Consider the following 25,966-nt stretch of genomic DNA (forward strand, 5'->3'; position numbering starts at 1 on the left):
CTTTGTCTTTGACATGAAAAAGAAAGTAGAATCAAACAATGGAGAGTTCAGTTTCTGAGCAATCTCCACCACCTGCTTATAGAGTACGAGCCTGATCTCCTTCTACACAATTTCTGAATTCTCCAAATGTGATGGAAGATCCATCATGGAAGCAGAAGGCAAAAGGAGAGGTGGTCTGGAATAATGAAATCAGAAGCCCATACAAAACAACTTGGAACAGCCATTCATTGTATGGAAATAGGTGAATCCTGTGCTAAACGTCTAGATTCAATGAGTAAGCTATCTGCATTTGGTCAGAGTGGTGAGTCCACAGAAGTTTTTAGGAGGTTCAGGGTTAGAAAAACCTAGCTTCTTATCGTCTTTATTAAAATGCCTCTTAAACTAAAGAGCATGTTGTCTCCTGAAATCTGATTGAGATCAAAACTGCTGCTGTTGCTGGGCAGTAACCAACCTCTTACCTCTTTGCTGACAATCATCTCTCCTTTGAGATGCTCAGAATTTCAGTGATGCACATATGGGCACAAACTGTCCCGAATTTAGCAACTGTCTTGTCACTTCCTGCACAAGTTAATGCATTTGCAAGTTTAACATTGCAAGAGGATTATATGATGACAGCAATTCCACATCTCCTTGTTCTCCAATTTTGCTGATGTAATCATCACAGTCATCACTGTACATCTAATTTGGAAGCTGTTGTTGTTGTGGGGTTTAACACCATTTTTCAACACATGATAGGCTATGCATGACGGCCAGTATTAATGGTGGAGGAAGAACCTGGGAAAACCCCGGGAAGAACCACTGACCCATGAGAAGCTACTGGCAAGCTTTCTCACATACCCATATTGGCTGAATACTAGACTCGAACCCACACAGACAGAGGTGAGATGGCAGTGATCCATAATGGAGAGCGCTGTAGACCACTTGGCCACTTGGGGTCCCTAATTTGGAAGTAGAGGAGACCATAATAATGACCCCACTGTTGATTTAATCATCACAGTCATCATTGTACATCTAATTTTGGAACTATGGGGACCATGGCGATGACCCCCACTGTGCTATCAAATTATGCCATCTTTGGGTAAAATGAGACTTGATCCTGATATCGTTATGCCACACCATGGACTAGATATTTTCATACCATAAAATGCACATATTGCATGTTAAGGGAAACAACCACTTTGTACAAGCAAGGCACATCTCATATGTGTCCTTTCTAGCTTTAAATTATTTTATTTGCTGCATTTTGTTATCACGTTCAACTGAAATGACAACAACAAAAAATAGGAATTTACAGTCAAAAGTGCTTTAACAAAATAAAAATAAAAACACTCATAATTTAAAGAAGCAAAAATGTATGTGCAGTGCACACTAATAGCAACCAATAAACACATATCAATGATACCATGTTGAAGAAGATTAGATGAAATCCACACTGCATAAAGAAATTCATGCAAACATGGATCAAAAAGCCCAAAATAATGTTTATATATGGAGAAAAAAAAATCCTTATTACTCTCTCATATACAAGTTTCACTGGCTTGAAATCACAAAGATATTCAAAGGATTTTGGGAGGTTGTAAGAACGATCATGACAGTTTCATAGCTAAATCGTAAAAATGGCACCGCCTAGTGGTGGTGAAGGCAAGATAATGCAAGACTTTCTTACCTTTGTCTTCATGTTATAAAGACAGAAATTAAACATGTTTGATCTTTTCTGGAAGGACTAGATTTGGGAAAGAATGGAACTTATTTATCCTAAAGTTAATGTAATTGGGGGATGTATTAAAAAAAAAATGCATACCTATGTAAATGTTTTCTATCAGCTCCACTGTGGATGCCTTTAATTTATCCAACCCTTTCTTGTCAAACTTGTTATTGACATAAAAGTAGAAGGCATTCTTGCTATAACGGATCAGGTTACTAGTTTTCTGAACCAAAACATAAGCCCCCTTGGGTCCCATGATGGTCTCTATTGCTGATTTGTTGATCCATATCTGTTCCCTGGAATCAACTGTTGTGTTCCATCTTGCCAAGAAGTAAACCAGTTCCCATACTGAGTTTCTGAAAAACAGATATACAAAATAAAGTTGTAAAATTGATCTGGGTATTTAACTTACATGGATCATAGTTAATTTATTTTGTCAATTAATATCTATAATTTAAGCCTTTTGAAAGACATTTTTCATTAAAACTGTTCCATTTAAGCATTCCTGGTATCCTGGGAAGGAAGTTTTTCAAAAAATATATGCTTTAGTTTGTATAAAAATAATGTATCTATTTAGTGACCACTTCATGTTAAAAGTATCCAAATGGAACAGTCCTTACATCATAACACTTTGCTGCAGGCTTGAATAACTCAGCAAAACTTGTCTGATTGTAAAACTTGAATAAAATTCACACCTTTAGTCCAAATATTTGGACCAGACTGATTCTTTCAATATCTTAAATAATGTAGCAGGATGGTATTAATAACTAACTGAATATTTACAGTCCAAAACACAACCATTTAAAATCCATATAAATCTAACTATCAGATAAACAGATATGAAGTTATAAAACATCGTGAAATCATTCAAATTTATGTCATAACAATACAGTGATGGATCAAAAGGAAGGCACATTAAAAACACCAGATCATGAGTTCATGCCTACTATTGGAAGAATGTCCTAAGTGTGTAGCAACTTTTGTATATAATTTACCCTATATGATCCACAAGTTCCTCCTGGTGAGTGATTTCAACCTTCAGATCAGTCCAGTCTGCAAAAAAATAAAAACACCATTTCATGAATTTCTACAAATGAGCAATTAAAACAAATAAAACTAAATACACATGAAAGAACAGTGATTATGTGTTTGCTTTACACCCAATCCCCAACCCCTCCATCCCAGCATATACAAAGGCAGTTTTTCCCCATCATGGTTTGCCGTATCCTATAATCTCACCAAATGCTGTCAGGAGCAAGTTACATAAACATAAACCAACATGAAATACTTGTAAATAGAAGCCACACACAAGAAATTAATTTGGTCATAGAACACAAGCCTCACCATCCCTCCTCACCCTATCTGCATGTCTCAGTAGACAACAAAGCAAGAGGTTCCTCCCTGCCAGACTTAAAAGGACATACAGATGGACAGATACAGTAATACTCAACATGCCACTACCACAACATGCAAGAAAAGTTATCCAGCCACTGCATTCTCTGAAAATGATTCCTTAACTAATGATACAGGATTAGATTTCAGAAGATGATCCTGCATTTCTTTATGTTACCTGTACATCCTTTCTTCATTTGTGTTGCCCTGAATATGGTTTACATTTCTCTATGGGAATCAACTTCTTTGGATTTTAGAGAAAAAATAGACCTGAAAAAAATCTGAGTCACATAAATACAATATTTTACATGGACTAAGCCAAAAATGCACATGTGGACTAATAAGGAATTCTTTAAAATATAAATCTTACCTGGTTTAAATGTCTTCCATGCCTTTAATAATTGTTCCTCAAATTTTGCTTTGTCTTGTTCAAATGCAACCATTCCTTTCACATATAATGAGAAATGAAGGTGGTAGTCATGGAAATAGGTGGTTACATTCTCCACTTGATACTTAATTGTGGTGGTTGTATTGGCAAGGTGGATCTTTACTGTATCCAAGTTAACTTTTAGCAATTCATCAGGATGAATACGAGAACCATTTAACAAAAGATAGTAGTCCCACTTCCATATACTGTACCTAAAACAAAAGATAGAAGTCCCATTTCCATATATTTTAACTAAAACAATAGATTGGAATCCAATTCCATATACAGTGTACTTAAAAAAGTAGTCCCATTTCCATATACTGTTCCTAAAACAATAGATTGTAGTCCCATTTCCATATACTGTACCTAAAACAATAGATTGTAGTCCCATTTCCATACACTGTACCTAAAACAATAGATTGTAGTCCCATTTCCATATACTGTACCTAAAACAATAGATTGTAGTCCCATTTCCATATACTGTACCTAAAACAATAGATTGTAGTCCCATTTCCATACACTGTACCTAAAACAATAGATTGTAGTCCCATTTCCATATACTGTTCCTAAAACAATAGATTGTAGTCCCATTTCCATATACTGTACCTAAAACAAAGGTGCAAACAGACTTGATAATATCTGTAATTCATGATCAAACACATTCAAGATCTTGATGATGTAAGGTTATATACCATGTTTGATAAACAAATGTTCAAATAAGTGATAACTAACTCAGTTAGTCAGATGGCAAAATGCCTCTTTAAAATAAGATTTTTTCATAATCAAACTTTGTCATAGATCTTTCCTGTGTATGCTTATATACAAAGTGTGACCAATATAAGGTTGGAAATTCAGCCTTCAAATTGGCGACATGCTAAGCCAATCAGCCAATTAGCCAATCAGAATGCCTTGTTAATATTGGCTGATCTTGGTCATAATCAAACTCATCTAAGATGTTGAAAGTATAAGCTTATATCAAGCTTGGTCAAAATTGGATTGGAAATAGAGCCTTCAGAGTGGAAACAAGCCAAGCTAATCACATGTCAGACCATGTGACATCTACAGTGTAAACCAAAAATTTGGAATTTTAGTTAGAAGAAACATGACAGAAGCAGAACAGTATTATAAGCTCAATTGGTCTTGACCCAGATGAGCTAAAATTAAAACTAATATTTATGAATATTTCAATCAATTGAAAGAGCCAAATATTTTCTTTTTTTCAACCTATTTCTTTTGCAATTCTTGTATTATTAAACAAACAGCTTAATTAAGGACTCATTATGAAATGTGACAAAATATATTCTCATATTAAACAACATTTACTGGGGTCTGAATTATGGTAAACAGTGTACGTGCAAAATGTAATTCCTAGTTCCTATTTCATTATATCAAGAAAAATTAAAATGAAGACAAACATTCTTCTTATTTGACTTAGCAGAAGGTTAAGGTAATTTGTACAATTCATTGAAGCTAAAAATAATAATGATGTAATCTTCAGCTGTCAAACTTAAACTTACCCTGTTTTAAGGTACTCCTTTTGTTGCACAAACTTCAGAGACAAGTTACCCTTGTAGTGATCTGAATATAAAATCATGTGACATGAATGTGAAGATGAAACATTTAATGATTCTTATTTCATTTATCTTGAACTTAAACACGATTTACCCCAAAAGGTCAAGGCTTTGATGCAGTACATTTATCCTGGAAGAATCTCAATGTTAAAACAATATTTCATGCTATAACACAATTTACCCCAAAAGGTCAAGGCTTTGATGCAGTACATTTATCCTGGAAGAATCTCAATGTTAAAACAATATTTCATGCTATAACACGATTTACCCCAAAAGGTCAAGGCTTTGATGCAGTACATTTATCCTGGAGGAATCTCAGTGTTTAAACAATATTTCATGCTATAACACGATTTACCCCAAAAGGTCAAGGCTTTGATGCAGTACATTTATCCTGGAGGAATCTCAATGTGAAAACAATATTTCATGCTATAACACGATTTACCCCAAAAGGTCAAGGCTTTGATGCAATACATTTATCCTGGAGGAATCTCAGTGTGAAAACAATATTTCATGCTACAACACGATTTACCCCAAAAGGTCAAGGCTTTGATGCAGTACATTTATCCTGGAGGAATCTCAATGTGAAAACAATATTTCATGCTATAACACGATTTACCCCAAAAGGTCAAGGCTTTGATGCAGTACATTTATCCTGGAGGAATCTCAATGTTAAAACAATATTTCATGCTATAATTAAAAAACATGAAATAGTCTTGACCATGCAATTAAAAGCCCTTAGTAATGGGGATAGTGACCCATACAAAATTTCAAAACCAATTATTTGGTAAAATATGTCTCTTTGATAATAGTACTTACTTGGTCATAATACCTTAGGATTATGACCCTACCTCACCAACCCAGTCGTCCTAATTTAACTTTTAGGAATGAAGCTGTTTGTCCACATAGAGTAATCTGTCCGTGGATTTAAGCATGGCCACCCAATCTATACTTCAGTCACTATCAGAGTGGAATGTATGCTCAGCAGATAGGATGTAACTGCAGAGTGTTTGGGATCTGTATCATGATTGGGTAAGTGTTATTGATGATATAAAATTAGTATCTTCTTTGAAAATGTTACCTGCATCATACCCTAGGAGAATATGTATGAGGTGGAGGGAGTCACATCCTCGTACTGGAGAAGTCTACAATGTCCTGAAGTATGTGAGGTAGTTTATAATTCTTGAGCAGTGACTCCATATGCCTCAATGTGGCCATTGCGAAAAAGGTTTACACCACAAATCCAGCAAAAACTGAAGTCCACATCACTAAGAAGCTTCTAACTCTGTGCTTTTCCTATAGGTCCCACATAGTTTAACTAAGCTTTCTGGGATGAAGGATCTCAGAGAGAAAAGCTTGAAAAAGACAGCTCTGATCTCCATTCCATGGTTTGTGTAATATTAGAGGACAGCTGCACTCAAATGTAGTGCTGATGGTGACTGCCTTACCTCATGAGCCAAAATGTAAAGCAAATAATTCAGGATATCCTGGGAAATAGAGCATGGACTGAGATATTGACTTTTCAAAGATAAACATAGATGAGATATCCCTCTTTGCATTGAATCAATTAATTTTTAGATACCATTCAAAGTATTATTTAGGTCCTGTATCCAGCCCCCAAAGGTGAAAAGTGGAACAGTGAAAGAGGTTTAAACACAAAACAGTGTATGTCCATGAGCACAAGCCTTTTCTTAGAAATGAAGGCAAGTGCCATCATCAGTGAAATCTGACCATCCAAATATAACTGTAGGTATTTCAGGTAAATGGACAATATATTTATTTCACTGATCAAGCCTGCAGCAAACTAGGACAAGTAATAAGCAGGTCTTCTGCTAGAGATGAACCAGTGGTGCTCTGGAAAGCAGTTCAAATGATGACTTATTCAACCATGTCAAAACATATGGTAGATTCCATTTTGAGCAGGGAGTCAAAGCCTTTGATTGTGACATGTGAAAGATCACCAGAAGGCTGGAGAGGTCTTGTCATATTTCCTCCTTCTGTAATGTCTGAGATTGTGGTATGGCACCCTTGTATTATGATATGTCCTTACTTCCTCACCTCCAAAAGCCATGGCAAAATATTTGCTATTTTAGGATAATGATGATCTAAGCAGAGGAACATTTTCCACTTCACATGTACTTTCAAAGTATAGTTTTCTTCATCTTGCCTGATCAATTTTCTTCATTACTTGTTCTGGGAACTGTTATCTCCAGGGATTCTGGGAACTGGTGCCTCCTGGGAGATTGTTTGATCTGATGAAAATGTGTAGATTCAACCAATCTGAGATTTGATGATACCCTGCTGTCGAGGTTGATTGAGGAAGTGATGGAAAGGTCATAATTTTCCTTGGCATTTCCACTAACAAATTTAATATGTCATTTATCCATGATTTTTTTCCCACTTGAAAGGAACAATCATGATAAATGGCAGGATAAGCATAGATGTCCATATCATTCCAATCAATGGAAAAGAGCTTAAATTGCCTAAGATTTCCAATCTGAGACTGGAGTGATCAAGATGGAAGATTTTGTGTTCCATCATGTCACAAATAGATCTGTCAGTGGTCAACCACAATGGGTACAGATTCCACTCAATGCTGAGTGATTAAGTGACCACTGAGTTCATATTGGTTGATTCCATTGGGACAGTAAGTCTACTAATAGAAATAGACTTCCCAGAAAGTAATGGACTTGAATGGGGATTGTTGCTGATAACACACACTACCTTAGCAAATCCCAACCCAGGGGGTAGAAGTCTACAGATTTGGTTCCTCTCCGTTGTCAGAGAGAATGAGTATGCCTTTTCCAGAAAGCATCCCCTTCCTTCATCTCTAGGATGATTATGTGTAATAGTCAATCCTGAGTGGGCCATAATCTGATAGCCTCCTAAACTGATTGCTGGATGGGGGCACCCAGTCCACTGTGCTTGCATCCATACAAATCACTGTTCCTGGAGGCTGGACCTTCAAAGGAACACACACACACCCCTTCAGCCAAGTGAGATTCTCTCATTTGCTGAGATGTGACCTCATATAATCAGAAACAGTGACTGTTTGTTCCAGTGGGCAAAGTTTTGGTCACCATTGGGATGACATTATTATTTCTAATATTCTCAATGAATGGTGACCTAGAATGATGAGATCCCCTGTTGCATTGAAGAGAACCAAGATACAATGGAATTCATAGGCAGAACGCTATTTCATACACTGTTGCATTGAAGAGAACCAAGAGGCAATGGAATTCATAGGCAGAATGCTATTTCATACACTGTTGCATTAAAGAGAACCAAGAGGCAATGGAATTCGTAGGCAGAACGCTATTTCATACACTGCTGCATTGAAGAGAACCAAGAGGCAATGGAATTCATAGGCAGAACGCTATTCCATACACTGTTGCATTGAAGAGAACCAAGAGGCAATGGAATTCATAGGCAGAACGCTATTCCATACACTGTTGCATTGAAGAGAACCAAGAGGCAATGGAATTTGTAGGCAGAACATCTCCAGAGTGTGCATGGCATTGGGCATCACAGACATCTCCAAAGTGAGCACGGCATTGGGCATCACAGACATCTCCAGAGTGAGAACCAAAGAAATTAGTTTTGACAGGCTGTCCTAGAGCTGTTTAATGTTAATCTTTGATAGCATAGGAATGAGATGGAACTGTAGAGGTACCAGGCCTTCTTGGTTCCATAAATGGTATTCTAGATTCTAGGCAATTTTAGATTCAATGTTGACCTCATGCAATCTAAATCTAATGGCAGAGCTCATTTCTGATGGAACAGGACCATTGTTTTCTATCAGTGCCATGCTAATATGATGCTGGGATGGGTTACAGATTTTAGATCATTAAAACTGATCTCCCACTTCCACATTTGGTGAGATAGTGTCTGAGATGGATTCATCTGCTGTTGATCTGCCTTGTATATCACCTAAAGAGTAGACTGGTTGTCAAACCTTTGTAGCATATGTCCTACCGGTACGGCCAAAAGTGTCTTTTCTGCTTGAGGAGGTGAAGCTAGGGCCAATCTTTAGCCACAGCTGAAAAGGTTTGCCTGATTTTCATATTCACTGATGAGCCTCTACAAATTTTTCTCCATACAAAATCTATTGATTAAACTAAACCAGTGTCTACATTTAGGCTGATGATATTTGTCTTTAATATTGCACAACAAATTCACCCTCTATTTCATTCTTGACTGACCAAGACTGCAGCCCATTCATTGTCCATTCATTGTATGCATACTTCACATGTATCGACCAAGTGGCACCCCACACCAAGTGGCACCCCACACCAAGTGGCAACCCACACCAAGTGGTACCCCACACATTCTAGGTATGTACTAATGATTATACCTTAAGGACATAAGATATAGCTTGCATGGGTGAATGCTATTGAACAAATGAATGTTATTAAAATACAAAACACTACCTAATAGTCAGCAATTTATAAGATCACTGACCAAAGAACACAAAAGGTCAAGGACACATTACTGAATGCATATTGTAGTAACCTGGGCAGGTAATGCAAAATGGTACCGATATGTACCATTTACAATGAAGGTATTGTTTTAATAAAAATAACAAGAAATATGTTCAAAATATAGATAGAGCATATTGTACTTCCCTTATATGAGAAAACTCCTCCAATGCCCTTTGTATTGTGGTGAGTAACTCTTGATTGCAGATTTTTGTGACGTCTCTAAAGAGTGTGCTAACTCGCACAATCAGAATTAGTAACTGGAGTATGGATGGGATTCAATGCCAATCTCTGTATTCAAGGAGGCAGACACTTTTTAGCTTTTTTTATAACTTACATCCAACTTTGCAGAGCTGGATTTACTCCTAAGGTATCAGGATTGGGTAATATTTTTGAAAAAGATAAATTCAGTTAAAAAAATAGAACAAGATTTTCCTTCATGTACTCTGTAAGACATGAAAAAAATCAATCTCCAGGGTTAATTGGTATAATATTAGTAATAGTAGAAGCAGTTGAAGTAGTAGTAGTAGAAATGGTGGTGGTGGGTTGATAACAGCAGTGGTATACAGCCTAATAATATGAATAACAGTAGTAGCAGAAGTGGTTGTATCAACACCACCACCACCATCATCACCACAATCCTTACTACAATGGAATTTGCCTAACCTGGCCCAAATATTCTGGTCCCTACAATTTCAGCAGACAAATTTAACCGGTCTCACCTATTGTACTGTGTAACAATAAATCTAAGCACTTGGTATTTTAACCACTGCACAAACTGGCCTAAATTTGTATTCTGCTTTTTAACCCCATTACATACATATTTGAATATATTAATACTGTGACATTGTATTATTATTATTATTATTATTATTATTATTATTATTATTATTATTATTAAAAGAGTTAGTATGATTATTCTATAGTTCCTAAAAAGACAAAACATACTACCTGAGGATCTAAGAATTTCACTCCAGGCCAGAAGTATTTTCTTCTCAACTTGGTCCCTGTCCTGGATCCGAACATAATGGTTGAGGTAGATGGACATGAGATTCCTTTGGTTCACTGTCCCACCAATGGATGTGTTAATATTGGACAAATTATATCTAACCCCTGTGGGACCAAGGAAGGTCAGGTAACCCTGCAGGGTTGACATATTTAGACTGGTTGTGTCCCTTGAATCCAGAATGGTGCCATTCACACTCAAAGTGTAATATACTGCCCAATGACTGTGTCTGGAATGAAGTTCAAAATAATTGTCACATGTACTGCCCAGTGAATTTGTCTAGAATAAAGTTCAAAATAACTGTGAAATATACTGCCCAGTGACTGTGTCTGGAATGAAGTTCAAGATAACTGTGAAATATACTGCCCAGTGACTGTGTCTGGAATAATGTTCAAAATAACTGTGAAATATACTGCCCAGTGACTGTGTCTAGAATAAAGTTCAAGATAACTGTGAAATATACTGTTATTAACAGCTCTGATTTAAGCACATAATGCAATCCATTCTCCTTTTGCAGCTTAAATTGTTTTCTCAGTAGATCAATAAATGATTACATTTTACACTTATTTATTCAATTTGTAATAAGTTAAATTACTTCAAAATTTAAGTAAAATTCAACATATGGTTTCTTTACTATTTAGACCTTGTATTTATTATAAACATGTAACATAATAACTACAATAACACTCTATATGTGCTAAGTTCATAATTATATCTGTGATAAATTCAAAATGTACACTTGCAGCATAATATAACAATACAAATAAAGCTGAACAATGTTCTTTTTCCAGTGTCTTCTTTATTGCTTGGAAATTATAAATGTTGTTCACTATTTTCAAGCATTATCTATTTTCCATTGCCACAAGGACGTGTCACCAGATTTTACAGTACAATAAACATTACATTATTTGTCCCCAACATTTGCAGTGTTTGCATTTTTTAAAAACTGGATTGGAGATGATATAAAATATGGACTACATCAAGAAAAATCTGTATCAAGTCAGGAGAAAAGTGGAATTCCACTTTAAAATGGAGAAAAATCATGTCTGCAATTATCTCCTCTTGGCTACTTACCCATTTGTATCAATTATCTCCTCTTGGCTACTTACCCATTTATATCAATTATCTCCTCTTGGCTACTCACCCATTCGTAGCAATTATCTCCTCTTGGCTACTTACCCATTTGTATCAGGTGGTGCTCTACAGTTTCGTGTTTTGCATAGGTTTAGAATTTTAAGGAAAAAGAATTTCCCATAATTTCTTCACTGCTTATACTGGCTATATAATAAAGACTTTGTATATCTTAGGTGCTGTTAAAAGAACTTTTAATTCCCTTTATTTTGATATATGATTGATGGGTGTACTATGGGTTCTAGAGTATACAGTTTGGGCTCACTTAAGATGTGCTCATTTAAAAAAACTGCTAGCTCCGCATGGTCATTTTCACTTCCTGGACTTCAGAGGTAAATTGTAGAAAAAAGAGCCGATAACTTTTTTTACTTTTCAGATATTTTGTACTTGGTTCATTGCACTTTCAGTAAATGCTATTATCTACTTTAGCAAAATTCGTTTTCCCTATTTTAATAATTGCTAAAGTTAGTGTACTTTTGATTAATTCTGGTTAATTTGTCAAGCACAGGGGAGCATCCATTTTGTTGTACCGTGTGCTTAGATCATGTACAATTTCCACAAGTACAGTATCCAAAGAAATGTCAGCCACATTACATAAAAGTAACATAGAGGTATGCCAACATTATCTCCATTGTGCATCTTACAAATGCAAACAACTTCACCTTACCTACGTCACTCTCTCAAAAGTTCAAATTAATTGGTGAGCGCCACCTCAATTATCTCCTCTTGGCTACTTACCCATTTGTACCATTTGTAGCAATTATCTCCTCTTGGGTACTCACCCATTTGTAGCAATTATCTCCTCTGGGCTACTTACCCATTTGTATCAATTATCTCCTCTGGGCTACTTACCCATTTGTATCAATTATCTCCTCTTGGCTACTTACCCATTTGTATCAATTATCTCCTCTTGGCTACTTAACCATTTGTGCCATTTGTACCAATTATCTCCTCTTGGCTACTCACCCATTTGTAGCAATTATCTCCTCTTGGCTACTTACCCATTTGTATCAATTATCTCCTCTTGAGTTTTGATGTGAACATCAACCTCTGATTCATTATACTCTGAAATCATTGAATACAAAATTGATTGGATCGGTTCTTGGAAACAAAATGTGAAGGTATGCAGCAGTGCTATATATACTCGCTTACAAGTCAAGACCAACTGCAATCAGCACAGATCCTGATCTGCCATTACATAATGTGCCAGTAGATCCAGATCTGTATTGTTTGTTCTACCAATAACTACTAACAAACCACACAGCAGATCTGGGCATATGCAGCTTGCAAATGGGCTCAATGTATACATGAGTATATGCAATAAATTTTCGACATTTGATACTTAGAATTTACTTTTATTTCAGAGTACAAATTTTCAATCATTTTGATGTTCCTGCAAAGACATTATCACCCTCATCCCAATCTTTTGATTTAAGTATAGAGAAAAATGGTAACGTTTGCAAATCCACACAAAATGAGATGAATAAAAGTACTGATTTCATTTCAGTTAAACCTTGGTATAGAGTAGTGATATGACCAAAATGCATTTGGATTGCTTTTGGACTTTTGGACTTTGTCTTATCTTGAAGTGTTATTCAAAAACAAAGTTATATTCAATTAGGTATATTAAATACCGCAGTTGTTTATTTGAAAGCTACTGAAAGATAATATAATATTTATCTAAACAAAGTCTTAGAATTCATGTGCTTTCAAAATTTAATGAGTTATATTGTATTAGAGATTTACTTTACACATTCATTAACTAGTGTGCATATTTAAAACAGCTTTCATCAGCTCAAACAAAATCCAGGACCACGTACACATTTCACTTTTTTCACATTTTTATTTTGAGAAATAAAGAAATTTGCTCTAATATGTCACAATTTAGCAAAACAAGAGGGCATTTTAAAATTTATGAAAATTATGGCTTTGATAGTACCTCATATATTAAAACATTAAGTAAATGAATACAAAAGAAATACTGGCATCAACACAATTAAAAAAGATGTCAGAAAGGAAAAAAGAAAAGGATTGACAAATGAAAAATTCTGAGATCATTATAGACACTTAGTTGATTTATACCTGTGTTTTGCTTCAGCCAGACCAATTTAATAGCAGTCTCAAACTGTGCAAAGTTTGATGTTGATACCATCTGGGTAGTATGAACAGTAAATGTGGTATCAACTGTTGTGACATCGGTACTATTATAGAACTCATAGTGAGTTCCCTGTGGTGTGGTGAGGTTTAATCGCTGATAAATCCAGTTCCAATCTATGGGTGGAAGCAGATCAGGATGGATAACTTTCTCATCTATCTTGACATAGAAAGGCAGCTTCCAAATCCAGGACCTGTACGGATGTTCAAACATAGTGACAATTCAACAAATTTACCAGTGATACATATTTACATTTTTAATACAAATATGAAAAATGAGAGGATTAACTAGTATGTTTTACAAACATTGATACACAAAATAGTAACATTATTTAAAATCTTTTACAAATTTAAGGTGAAGTGCATAATTCAATTTATTACATAATGAGATACATGAATGTTGGATTATATTATTCAATAATATGCAGAAATCAGAAATAACCATTATCACTGATTATTTTAGCTCTGTACATGTATATGAAATGGTAGCAAAAACCAATCATTAATTTTATTGTTATGTTTTATTGACTGAGTGGTCAAATTATAAAGGATTTTGATGAACAATATATACTTGAAAATACATCAGATCAAACTGCAAGTTGCGTCGACTGAGATTTGCTGTGGCATAATGCACTGGTACATCTGGGTTTATGCAATTTATTATGAGTAATCAGTAGAACATAAAACATAGACCCTGATTATTTTGGCACATTATGTCTTTGTTAGTTGCTGTTTGACTTGACATATAAGAGAGTACATACAGTACAACAATGCTTATTTGTTGACTTATTTTTACAATAATTACAGAGGCATAACATTATTAAACACCAGCAACTTGTAAAGAATACCTATTACCGTACTTTGGTTGTGAAACTAAGTACCAATTGTTTAAAGTGATAAACAAGATTACAATAACTAAGCTCAAATATAGATGTACATGTATTTGTTTATCTCAAAGGTGATGAAAATTTCCTTATTTTCTAGTAAATTCAATGCCTCATTATAAAGAGTGAATGCTCCCATGCTGACATTTCTATAGCTCACTTTACTGTCTATTATAGAAGTACTTTTTACCACAATTATGCCACAAATATGCATTCTTAACTCACCCTGTATATGTAAGATAATGTCGCTGAGTCGTGAGATAAACTTCCAAACTTTTAAAATTCCAGGCTGAAATAAAGAAAACTCACTATAATAGAGAATCATTTTACAAAAATGTGTCAGGGTAAAAATATATGCAAAAGACTGTGTTAGCTAATAAAAATAATAGTTCTTTTTTTCTAACTTGTATTTCTTACATAAATTAATTAAGTTGTATTGTGGAGATAAAAGGAAACGTAAAATAAATATACTATTCTTTATAGATTGAAAAATAATGAGGTCATTTACTTGTTGAAAAAACCGTGCAAATTTTATTTGCATTTAAAATTTGTTTATGCTAGTTTAGCGGGATGAATGGATGAATGCCTGGACATACAGGTAAAAATCAATACGTAGTTTAGTACTAAAAGAATAAAATAATCTAATTTACAATTTTTCCATTACCTATCCAATGTTCTCTATAGTACTCAACCAACAGCTTGAGGATATATTCATAGTTCCAAGATGGCAGCCACTGTTTTAAATATAAGCCTCCATAATATTGGTAGGACACAGGCCTGTATACAAAGTCAATAATGGGTTGGAAAATATAATTCCCTTGGGGTCCTGTGAAATTCAGGAAGCTCTGTAGAACACTGTAGTTCAAGGGAGGTAAATCTGATGCTCGAATGACTGTTCCATTAACGAAGAGGTTGTATTTCAGTTGCCAGTAGGAAATTCTAAAAATATATAGTGGTTAATGTACTGAGGAAATAATTTCAAATAATAATTTTTTTGACACAAAAACATACATGAACATTTATTGAGTAATACGGATTATATGCCAGGTTAGTAATACAGATTATATGCCAGGTTAGTAATACGGATTATATGCCAGGTTAGTAATACGGATTATATGCCAGGTTAGTAATACAGATTATATGCCAGGTTAGTAATACAGATTATATGCCAGGTTAGTAATACAGATTATATGCCAGGTTAGTAATACGGATTATATGCCAGGTTAGTAATACGGATTATATGCCAGGTTAGTAATACAGATTATATGCCAGGTTAGTAATACGGATTATATGCCAGGTTAGTAATACAGATTATATGCCAGGTTAGTAATACAGTTTATATGCCAGGTTAGTCATACAGATTATATGCCAGGTTATTGCATAAAACTTATCAGAATTAAGAAGTTGATATTAGAAGTGTTTGTATATAAACTGCACAGACCCAGATCTACCAGGGCAATATATATGCACCAGTGATCTGGGTCTGTGAAGTTTGCACTTGGACATGTCTTATGAGTATAGATGCTATACATTTATTATCATCTAACTATAGGCATTTTAGGGCACTGATCACTCAAAATGAACCAATCAGGTTATTCTCTATTTCTTTTTTGTGTCCCCACATTAGACTGTTTTGAAAAATATGTTTTGAAGGACAATCTAAGGATAGGAAGATCATCCCATCCATTTGATACAAAATGGAAGAATATTCCAAACAGAGGATGGATTTAATCAAGAAACACAGGGAGTGCTTGCAAGCATGCCATATGAATCCACTTATAAGTCAAGCAAAACTACAAACAACATAGATCCTGATCTGCCATAGCATAATGCACCAAAAAAAAGAAGGCCTATGTTGATTGTTCTACTGATTACTTGTAACAAACTGCACAGACCCAGATCTGTCAGTGCATTATGTGATAGCAGATCTGGGTCCATACAGTTTGAAGTTGGGCTCAATTTATAAGCAAGTATAGACAGTACTGTTGACTTTTCTGTATGATTTTTGTAAAATTACCATGAATCTTGCATACCTTGTTGACTATACAGTACAAAATGGTAACAGTACCTGGCCTCATAAATATATATAGAGTCTTTTTGCATTTTGCAATAAATAAAAAAGATATTATTTGTTTCGTATTACATGATACCTTTGTAAAGTTCAAAATACTGTTGTAAGCAAGTGAGCTAAAATATGAAAGCCTAATGTTATGCCTTACCCATGATGAAAGCCTAATGTTATGCCTTACCCATGACGAAAGCCTAATGTTATGCCTTACCCATGATGAAAGCCTAATGTCATGCCTTACCCATGATGAAAGCCTAATGTTATGCCTTACCCATGATGAAAGCCTAATGTTATGCCTTACCCATGATCTACAACTTCTTCTTGAGATTTCACCTGGACAGAAACACAGCCACATTGTCTGAATTCTGGAAAGTGAAGACACACTTGTGAGATTACATACAAAACACGAGTCAATGACATCTCAACATTTTTTAAAATACAATGTTCCCAATGTACATGTTTTATTTACCTGGAAATAAAACAAAAAGTGCTGACAATTCATTTATTATTGTGGGCATAAAATGTCATTATTTTATAGACAATTACATTTTCATCATAACCTAAATTCAACCTATGATGGAGGAATGTTCCTACTCTTTTTTACTGAGCATTATTCATGGATTTTTAAATTCATATATCTATAAAAACAAAAAATTTGTACAGTGGTCACCCTTTTATAAGGCCCCCCTTCTGCACTGAAAAACTGACCTTATAAAAGGAGTATAGTCACTTAAAGAAACAAAATGGCAACAAAATACTATTTTTGCACTGGACACAATGCTTTGGATAAAAATGGTGGTCTCTCTTGAGGAGACAACATGATGAAAACAAACTATTCCTGTGTAGGGTATTTTGTCCTTTCATCAGGTGTGGTCCATCTTCAGGGGACAGCATGTTAAAAACAAACTATTCCTGTGCTGGGTATCCTGGTCTTCAATCAGGCATGGTATCTCTTGAGAAGACGAAATGGTAACAGTGTGCAATTTTTGTGTTATGCAAGTTGACATCAAAGGTGGCCACACTTGAGTGGATAACATAGCAAAAATATTTTATTTTTGTGTTTGACAAGATGGAGTCTCATCCAGGGGGAGGGGGAGGGGGAGGGCTTCTACTGAGGAGAAAATAGAAAACAAATGTAAGATTTGTTGCACAAGGTGGTATGACCTCTATAGAGGGGATAAAATGGTGAAATTATATTAGTTTTTTTTAACAGTGTGGAATCTCATCAGGGTGTGACCTCTCTTGAGTGGATCAAATGGTAAAAATAAACCATATTTGTTTAAAAAAATGTTGAATCTCAGGGTGTGACCTCTATAGGGGAAAAACTGGAAATACATACAGTAAAACCTGTTATGAGATACCACCCTTTCTGCCAACAGTCTTGTGGAAATTACCAGATATTATGATGTAATAGAAACCTGGCCCTGTGCACCTGCATTAAATATTTCATGTTTAACAATGTGACAAATTTAAACTTTTGCTCTTGAAAAAAAAATGTATAATGAGATTTAAATTTTACTGTTTCTTATTGCAACTCTAGAACTCTATAACACAATATTCTTTTTGTTGTTTCCAAAAAATGAAGTCTGAAAATATGAGCCAAGTATGAAATTAAGTATGAAATTAAAGTTGAGATGTTTATGAAAGTGGAGCGTATTTTACATGCAGTATTACAAACATCATCTAAAATTGCACTTTGTGTACACACACACACACACACACACACACACACACACACACACACACACACACACACACACACACACACACACACACACACACACACACACACACACAGAGCCTGAATTCCTATATCAAGATCACTGTGGTAAAGAATTTTTATATTTAAGTCATGGATTCAGAGGTACAGGTTAGGCAGTGATGAATTTTAGGTAGACTAAACTTACCTACCTGTGTGCATAGTGTAATTACCTACCTGCATGAGTACTGTAATTATCTACATTTGTGACTACTGTAATTACATGAGTACTGTAATGGCCTACCTGTGTGAGTACTGTACCATGTCTGCAAAATAATTCTCTCAAAATGAACATAATCCTTGATGGAAACCTTATTTCTCAGGTACACATGGAAATAGTAATCCATCCAATGCAGGTTGAGATCAGGATAAAACCAGATTGGGACAGAGCTGCTGAGGTAGGATTTGAGCCAACCAGTGTTGAATTTTGGCCATATTGTGGAGTCAATTTGATGTCCTTTGAATGTCAGGTAGTAAAGAATTCTCCAAACCCATTTACTGCAACAACAAAAACGTATAAAATCAGTAATTTCTTCCTTTTTCTCTATTCTTTTAGTTTGTTTCTTTTGTAGATTTATGTATTTTGTATGCTTTTAGTGCTTGCTTCCCCAATATCCTGTTGATTCTTTCATATTTACCTAATGTAAATTCATTCATTTTTGGGGGTATCAAATAGCATGGATTTCATTCATGGTAAGTGCTAGTAGCAATGGAAACATAACAAGGGGTAGAGCTCAATTTGTTCACAGAAACTTTAAACAGAAAAGCGTGCACTAAGAACCAAGCTTGGGAAAATGGGTATTCAGGGGACTTAACTCATCTAAATGATGATTGGGTGGTGGGCCCTAAACTCATTCAAGGTCTCATCAAAATAAAGATGGAAGAAAATTTTTTTCGATGATAAAGAGTTCTCACTAAAGGTATACTGTAGAAACCAGAAGCAGCAGGCAATCAGAGGTCACAACTACAATATATACTCTCTTATAAGACAAGTCGAACTGCAGACTGCAGATCTACCATTGCATAATGTGTCAGCAGATATGGGTCTGTGTAGTTTTGTAGAAGTAAATCAGTAGAACAAACATCATAGACCCTGATCTTCAGGTGCATTATGCTATGGAAACAATGGATCATTGCTGTCTGCAATTTGACTCAACTTATAAGTGAGTATACAATATATTCTAAATAGAAATGTAAATGAGTCAGGGTCTCATGACAATAAAGCCACTTTTGAAATTTGATTGAAATGCAAGGATCCTTGATAATGTCAGAAAAATGGGCAATCAGAGGGCAAAATTCCATAAGTCTCTTGGAATGATGTAACTTGCACCCATTTACAGTCTCACCAATAAAATGTCAAATGTCAAATTTGTTTGAAAAGCAATAAAGCCTGTTAAGCAATAAAGCCTGTGGAAACCAGTCAGGAGGATGGGCAATTAGATGGTGTAACTCTTGACCACTGGAAACCAAACTTGGTCAAGTTTTCTTCTGTATAAATTCCCATTACAAATCTGGCTGAAATCCAACAAACCTTGGTTGTGCCATGGAAACTAAACTGCAGAGGGCAGACAAACAGGGGGGATTAACTCCTGTAAATGATATTATGAAATGTTGGAAACTGAACTAATTCACATCTCCAATCAATATAAATCTCAATACTAGCATTGGTTCACATCCAAGAAACCTTTTACATTTATGCAGTGGAAGCCAAAATCAGGATAATGGGCAATCAGGGGGCATAACTCCCATAAATGGTGCTGTAGAATGCTGTAACTGAACTAATTTCAGGTCTCATCAGTATAAACCAGAATAGCAAATCAGATCAAAAGTCAAAATCCTTAGTAACGTTATGCTGCAGAAACCAAAGAAGGATGAGCAATAAGGGAGCATAACTCCTGTTAAAAATGTTGTGGAATATTGGAAATCAAAATCTCCTAAATGTAGAGTTGCATTAAAATCTAGTCAAGCAATCCTGGTAAATTAGAAGCTATGGAATGAATGTTAATGGGATGGCAAACAGGGGTGATAACTCTTGTAAATAATGAGGGCTGAAAATGAACTCATTCGAGGTCCTGACAATTTAAAGCTGCATACTAAATTTGGTTAAAATCTGTCAATAGCCATTGTAGCTGTTTTAGGGAAATCAAACTGTTGATGGGCAGTTGGATGGATGGAAAGGCATACAGCTATATGGAGAAACAGATGGTCACTATTATTACTACTATAGGACTCTGCTGACTTCATTAAGTGGGAACCAAATTAAATTAAATGTGTATTAGGGAAGGGAGAGGGGTCCATTATTTCCACAAATGATATTGTTGGTTGGGTATTTAAATTCATGTTGCGTGGTAAATGCAAAATCACTGAAAATGTTATTTGTATTGTCTGTTTCATTTAATTTTTTAATTATTTCATTTGATTATATTGCTTTCTTTATTTCGTTTGCTCTTTTTTCACATGCAATACATGTACTGGTTGTTTTAGCCCTCGTATCATAGATGCTACAACTTGATAGTGACTAAACAAGGATATATTTAAATTGTGCTTTCATAAATATAGAACAGCAATATTCATTTACTCCAAAGCAAATATTTCTGATTTAAATATACTTTCTTTTTCTGTAACATAATTCACTTATTTTCTTCTTTCTGTTTTAAACTGTAACCTACTTAATGATGTTACCTTTGACCTCCATATCCAAAACCTTCAACTAAGGACTGATTGTTTCTTGTGACCTTGACATTTTATATCCTTGGCCTTCAATCTAACCACTGATGCAAACAATATTGCTTTTTAAAGAAAAGTTTGAACAAAATGGGAATGTTTGATCAATGGAAGGACTTACAGATGAACGGATGATGGATAGACAGACAACATTACTGTAATGTCTCACATTTTGTGACAATCATTGCAGGCAATACAAAAATTGGCAATCATTGAAGTTAATTTAGTAGTGGCAAGGTTACTCTAGAAATGAAGTAGAATCAATATTTTGTGCAAACATGAAAAACTTTTATATTCACAAAGGCAATTCAGTCTTATGAAGAAAAGTAAAACGCTATTACTATAAGAACCAAAAACATTAAAACTGATAAATTTTATATGATTAGCAAAAATTAAAACTCTTTACAAAATGTAATCAAACAGGTTTGTTAAATTATCCATCAACTGTTTTATGGATTAGGAACAAAAATACTAAATTCTAAGAAACATGTAAAAGTACTACACCATCTCATTGGTCAAACTTCAAAATCTGTGGTACTAAGATCCATTTTTTATAGCGAAAAATCTGACACCATTGATGTCAACTTTCCCATTGAGACAGTGCTGCAAAGAAAAGTTTTTAAAGTTTGTTAGAATAATATCTGGTTTACCAGTTCCACTGATGCTTTGCTGGTAAGTTTAACATCTGACAATAAAACCACATTAACATCTTCAAATCCTTAAATGCAACACTGTTGAAACCATTGTAGTACAATATCATTATTTGTCGACATACATTGTTTTGCAACAATCTCAATTTGGAACATTAGGAGACTTTAGAAAAATCTCTCACCTGCTGGGACCACCAGTTTCAACTGCAACCTGGTCGACAATATGCAGACTGACTTGACTCCAGTCGATTGACACTGTACATAAAGAATAAAAAAGGGACCTCTTTGAATTTTTAGATTTTTCTAGGATGATGGGAAATGTGATATGGGTCTATCAGTTTTAGATAAAAGACAAAATAGGATTACATATTCATGACTGAAGAAGACTAGCCTGTACAAAGTGTACATTTGCATTATAACTGAATATTACATGAAATTATTTTATCCATCATTGTCATTTCTATAGTAAAATTCATGCATGTCATGCATGCATTTAATCTAAACTATTTCAGTAATGGGAGTCATTTCTTAAAATTTAATTAAGCACACCTTTAAATGGTGATTATTCACTTTATTTGGATCTTCCTACATCCATATACCTTTGGAAGGTTGTTATTTACAAGTCCCAATGAACACATGCAGCTAACCTCAGTGTTAAAATACATGGACATTTTTAGGTGAGGTCAGCTTAAAGATGTCAGCCAGCACAAACTGATTAAATGTTGCATGCTGTGATGTCAAAATGAAAGATATGCATGCTGAAAGGAAAATTTGTGTTACCCTATATAATGACAATTAGACCCTATATAATGACAATTGGACCCTATATAATGACAATTAGACTCTATATAATGACAATTAGACACTATATCATCACAATTAGACCCTATATGATGACAATTAGACACTATATCATCACAATTACACCCTATATCATGACAATTAGACACTATATCATGACAATTAGACACTATATCATCACAATTAGACCCTATATGATGACAATTAGACACTATATCATCACAATTACACCCTATATCATGACAATTAGACACTATATGATGACAATTAGACACTATATCATCACAATTAGACCCTATATGATGACAATTAGACACTATATCATCACAATTAGACCCTATATGATGACAATTAGACACTATATCATCACAATTAGACCCTATATGATGACAATTAGACACTATATCATCACAATTAGACCCTATATCATGACAATTAGACACTATATCATCACAATTAGACCCTATATAATGACAATTAGATGCTACATATTGACAATTAGACTCTATATAATGACAATTAGACACTATATCATCACAATTACACCCTATATAATGACAATTAGATGCTACATATTGACAATTAGACTCTATATAATGACAATTAGACACTATATCATCACAATTACACCCTATATAATGACAATTAGATGCTACATATTGACAATTAGACTCTATATAATGACAATTAGACACTATATCATCACAATTAGACCCTATATGATGACAATTAGACGCTATATCATCACAATTAGACCCTATATAATGACAATTAGATGCTACATATTGACAATTAGACTCTATATAATGACAATTAGACACTATATCATCACAATTAGACCCTATATAATGACAATTAGATGCTACATATTGACAATTAGACTCTATATAATGACAATTAGACCCTATATAATGACAATTAGATGCTACATATTGACAATTAGACTCTATATAATGACAATTAGACACTATATCATCACAATTAGACCCTATATAATGACAATTAGACACTATATCATCAAAATTACACCCTATATAATGACAATTAGACACTATATCATCACAATTAGACCCTATATAATGACAATTAGACACTATATCATCACAATTAGACACTATATCATGACAATTAGACACTATATCATCACAATTAGACCCTATATAATGACAATTAGACACTATATCATGACAATTAGACACTATATCATCAAAATTACATCTGCATGACCACATTGACATACACTTTAATCACATAGATGAGAAAATAAATGAAATACAAACTTTTAGCCCACAACATAACCTACAACATTATTAGAAATTATTCATTATTTCCAAGACTTGAAGCTATTCCCAAACCTTCACACTGGGTTAGATCCCCTTGCCAATGCTCCTCTTTTAATTTGGTGGTTAAAAATATCACATGAAGCATCCCAGAGACATAGAAGTACCATAATCTAAAACATAATGTTGTAAGAAGCATGCATTTCTGCTACATACCTGATATATGGGCCTTCCAGGCATTGATAATGGCTTCCATTATTGTCTGTCTGTATTCTGTTGATATGGTGATATTTGTGAACAGGCTGAAGATGTATGAAAATGGCAGCAGACCTGAAATTCCTGACCTACTGATATTGACAGAGTTAATTGAGAATCCAAATGAACTGTGTAAGTTGATTATAGCCAGGGAGTGTGCCCAGTTGTGTTCTCTTGCTGCACTGACAATTGTATTATTCACAGACACATAGTAGACAAGTTTCCAAAGGGATTTACTGTAAGATATAATTAAGCATGGTAAGTTCCACAAGTATGTACAAGATCAAGAAATACAGGGAATGTTATAACCTTTTATATTAAAATAAAATCCATTATAACAAACTTTTATTTAGTTGATGTATGTCAGAATCATCAAATAATTACTCAATTCCTATTCATTTACAAAATATTATGTGCTAAAAATACTTCACAAGTTCTTTTAAATGTGTTCAACTGTATGTTCTTTACCAAATAGTTTCTTTATTTTTCCAGTACAAAAGCCCATGCTCAACATATTTTAGACACATATGCATCACAAATTTCAGCATCAAATATTTTTGACTTTATGCAAGTTTTTAATTCAACATCTTAGATTACTTATTTAACTTGACTCAAAACTGTGCAGTTGAATAGTGGACTAGGAATTAATTAATCAGAAAATTTCAGGAATTGTGAAAACATTCAGTATGTTTATTTGAGTAAATATTGCAATGGGCCTTGAAAATGTTAAGCTTTCAATTAAGAAATTACCTCTAAACTGCTTTTATATTTTAAAAGAAACTGAACCAACCATAATCATTTTTTACACTAGAAATGAGGCCATATATGTGTGCATCAGAACTGATAAACACATTAATCCAGGTTTGGGAGTAAAATAATGTTTTTTTATAATACTTACCAATCATAATACATTAGGAAAACATCCATTATCTATCAAATTTAGCCCTTCCAAACTAAAGTGACCATTACAATGTCTTTTGGCATGTCTTAGAAACAAAAGTGCTAAAAGTCATCTGCTGGTTGAGGCTCATTAAGAGACTGATAGATGTAAGAACCCATTTGCAGAGCTAAAGAAGAACAACAAATCTCTGGAGGCAAAAACCAGTAGCCTTGTTCAGCAACTCTTGGAAAGCTGAATATTATCTGGACATTATCAAACTGAGGAGAAAAATGGTGATTGTAAGCATGTCTTTGAACTCAAGAGTTAAGTGGTGATAGAGAAGCTTCCTGCAAAGGTAATGATGATTTTACTAGTAAAGCTGGTTGCCAGGGATGGTGAACAAGGCTATGAGTCAATCCTTGATAAGACATAGCTGACATGCGTGAGTGACGTCAAATATCTGAGGTGGGTATGTACCTGGTGTCATGGCATGGAAAGTTGTTGATACTAGGTCACAATGGAGCTGGGACAGGCAATGGACCTGCCCATTGCCAGTTCACAATATTTCTTTGGATCCTGTGTTAGATTGTGTGTGAGACAGATTCACTAATTCAGGTACCAGTTATATTGGGCATCTGTGCCAAAGCCAGGAATGGAATTGGCATGCCTGGACTGGATGCCAGACATTACCTGGTCCTCAGGAACATTGGACACAGGTTGAGGCTGTGCCATTGTTGGAGTGGACATGATCTAGAGTAAGTGGAAGTATCAAATGATGATTTATGGGATTTAGTGCAAATCCCT

General features: G+C 34.6%; 1 protein-coding gene across 4 annotated transcripts in view; it reads right to left on the bottom strand.

Moving 5' to 3' along the window:
- LOC149806437 (uncharacterized) overlaps positions 1–25,966 on the bottom strand; it is a 210,961-nt gene that overhangs the window by 145,491 nt on the left and 39,504 nt on the right. For all 4 annotated transcript variants that reach the window (XR_016420227.1, XM_089953321.1, XM_089953308.1 and 1 more), the window contains exons 15-27: positions 24,244–24,518; positions 22,129–22,201; positions 18,817–19,070; positions 17,115–17,178; positions 15,410–15,684; positions 14,971–15,034; positions 13,790–14,055; positions 12,709–12,772; positions 10,522–10,805; positions 5,042–5,102; positions 3,468–3,736; positions 2,701–2,758; positions 1,802–2,061 (exon numbers count right to left, since the gene is read on the bottom strand). Coding sequence is in view for 3 of the 4 variants with exons in the window: in XM_089953321.1 (XP_089809447.1) it covers positions 1,802–2,061; positions 2,701–2,758; positions 3,468–3,736; positions 5,042–5,102; positions 10,522–10,805; positions 12,709–12,772; positions 13,790–14,055; positions 14,971–15,034; positions 15,410–15,684; positions 17,115–17,178; positions 18,817–19,070; positions 22,129–22,201; positions 24,244–24,518 (2,267 nt within the window). In the remaining variant the exon portion in view is untranslated. The remainder of the gene's footprint in view (positions 1–1,801; positions 2,062–2,700; positions 2,759–3,467; positions 3,737–5,041; positions 5,103–10,521; positions 10,806–12,708; positions 12,773–13,789; positions 14,056–14,970; positions 15,035–15,409; positions 15,685–17,114; positions 17,179–18,816; positions 19,071–22,128; positions 22,202–24,243; positions 24,519–25,966) is intronic.

This window comes from Sinohyriopsis cumingii, chromosome 1, assembly GCF_028554795.1.
Source record: "Sinohyriopsis cumingii isolate HCF-2022 chromosome 1, ASM2855479v2, whole genome shotgun sequence".
Taxonomy (NCBI): domain Eukaryota; kingdom Metazoa; phylum Mollusca; class Bivalvia; order Unionida; family Unionidae; genus Sinohyriopsis; species Sinohyriopsis cumingii.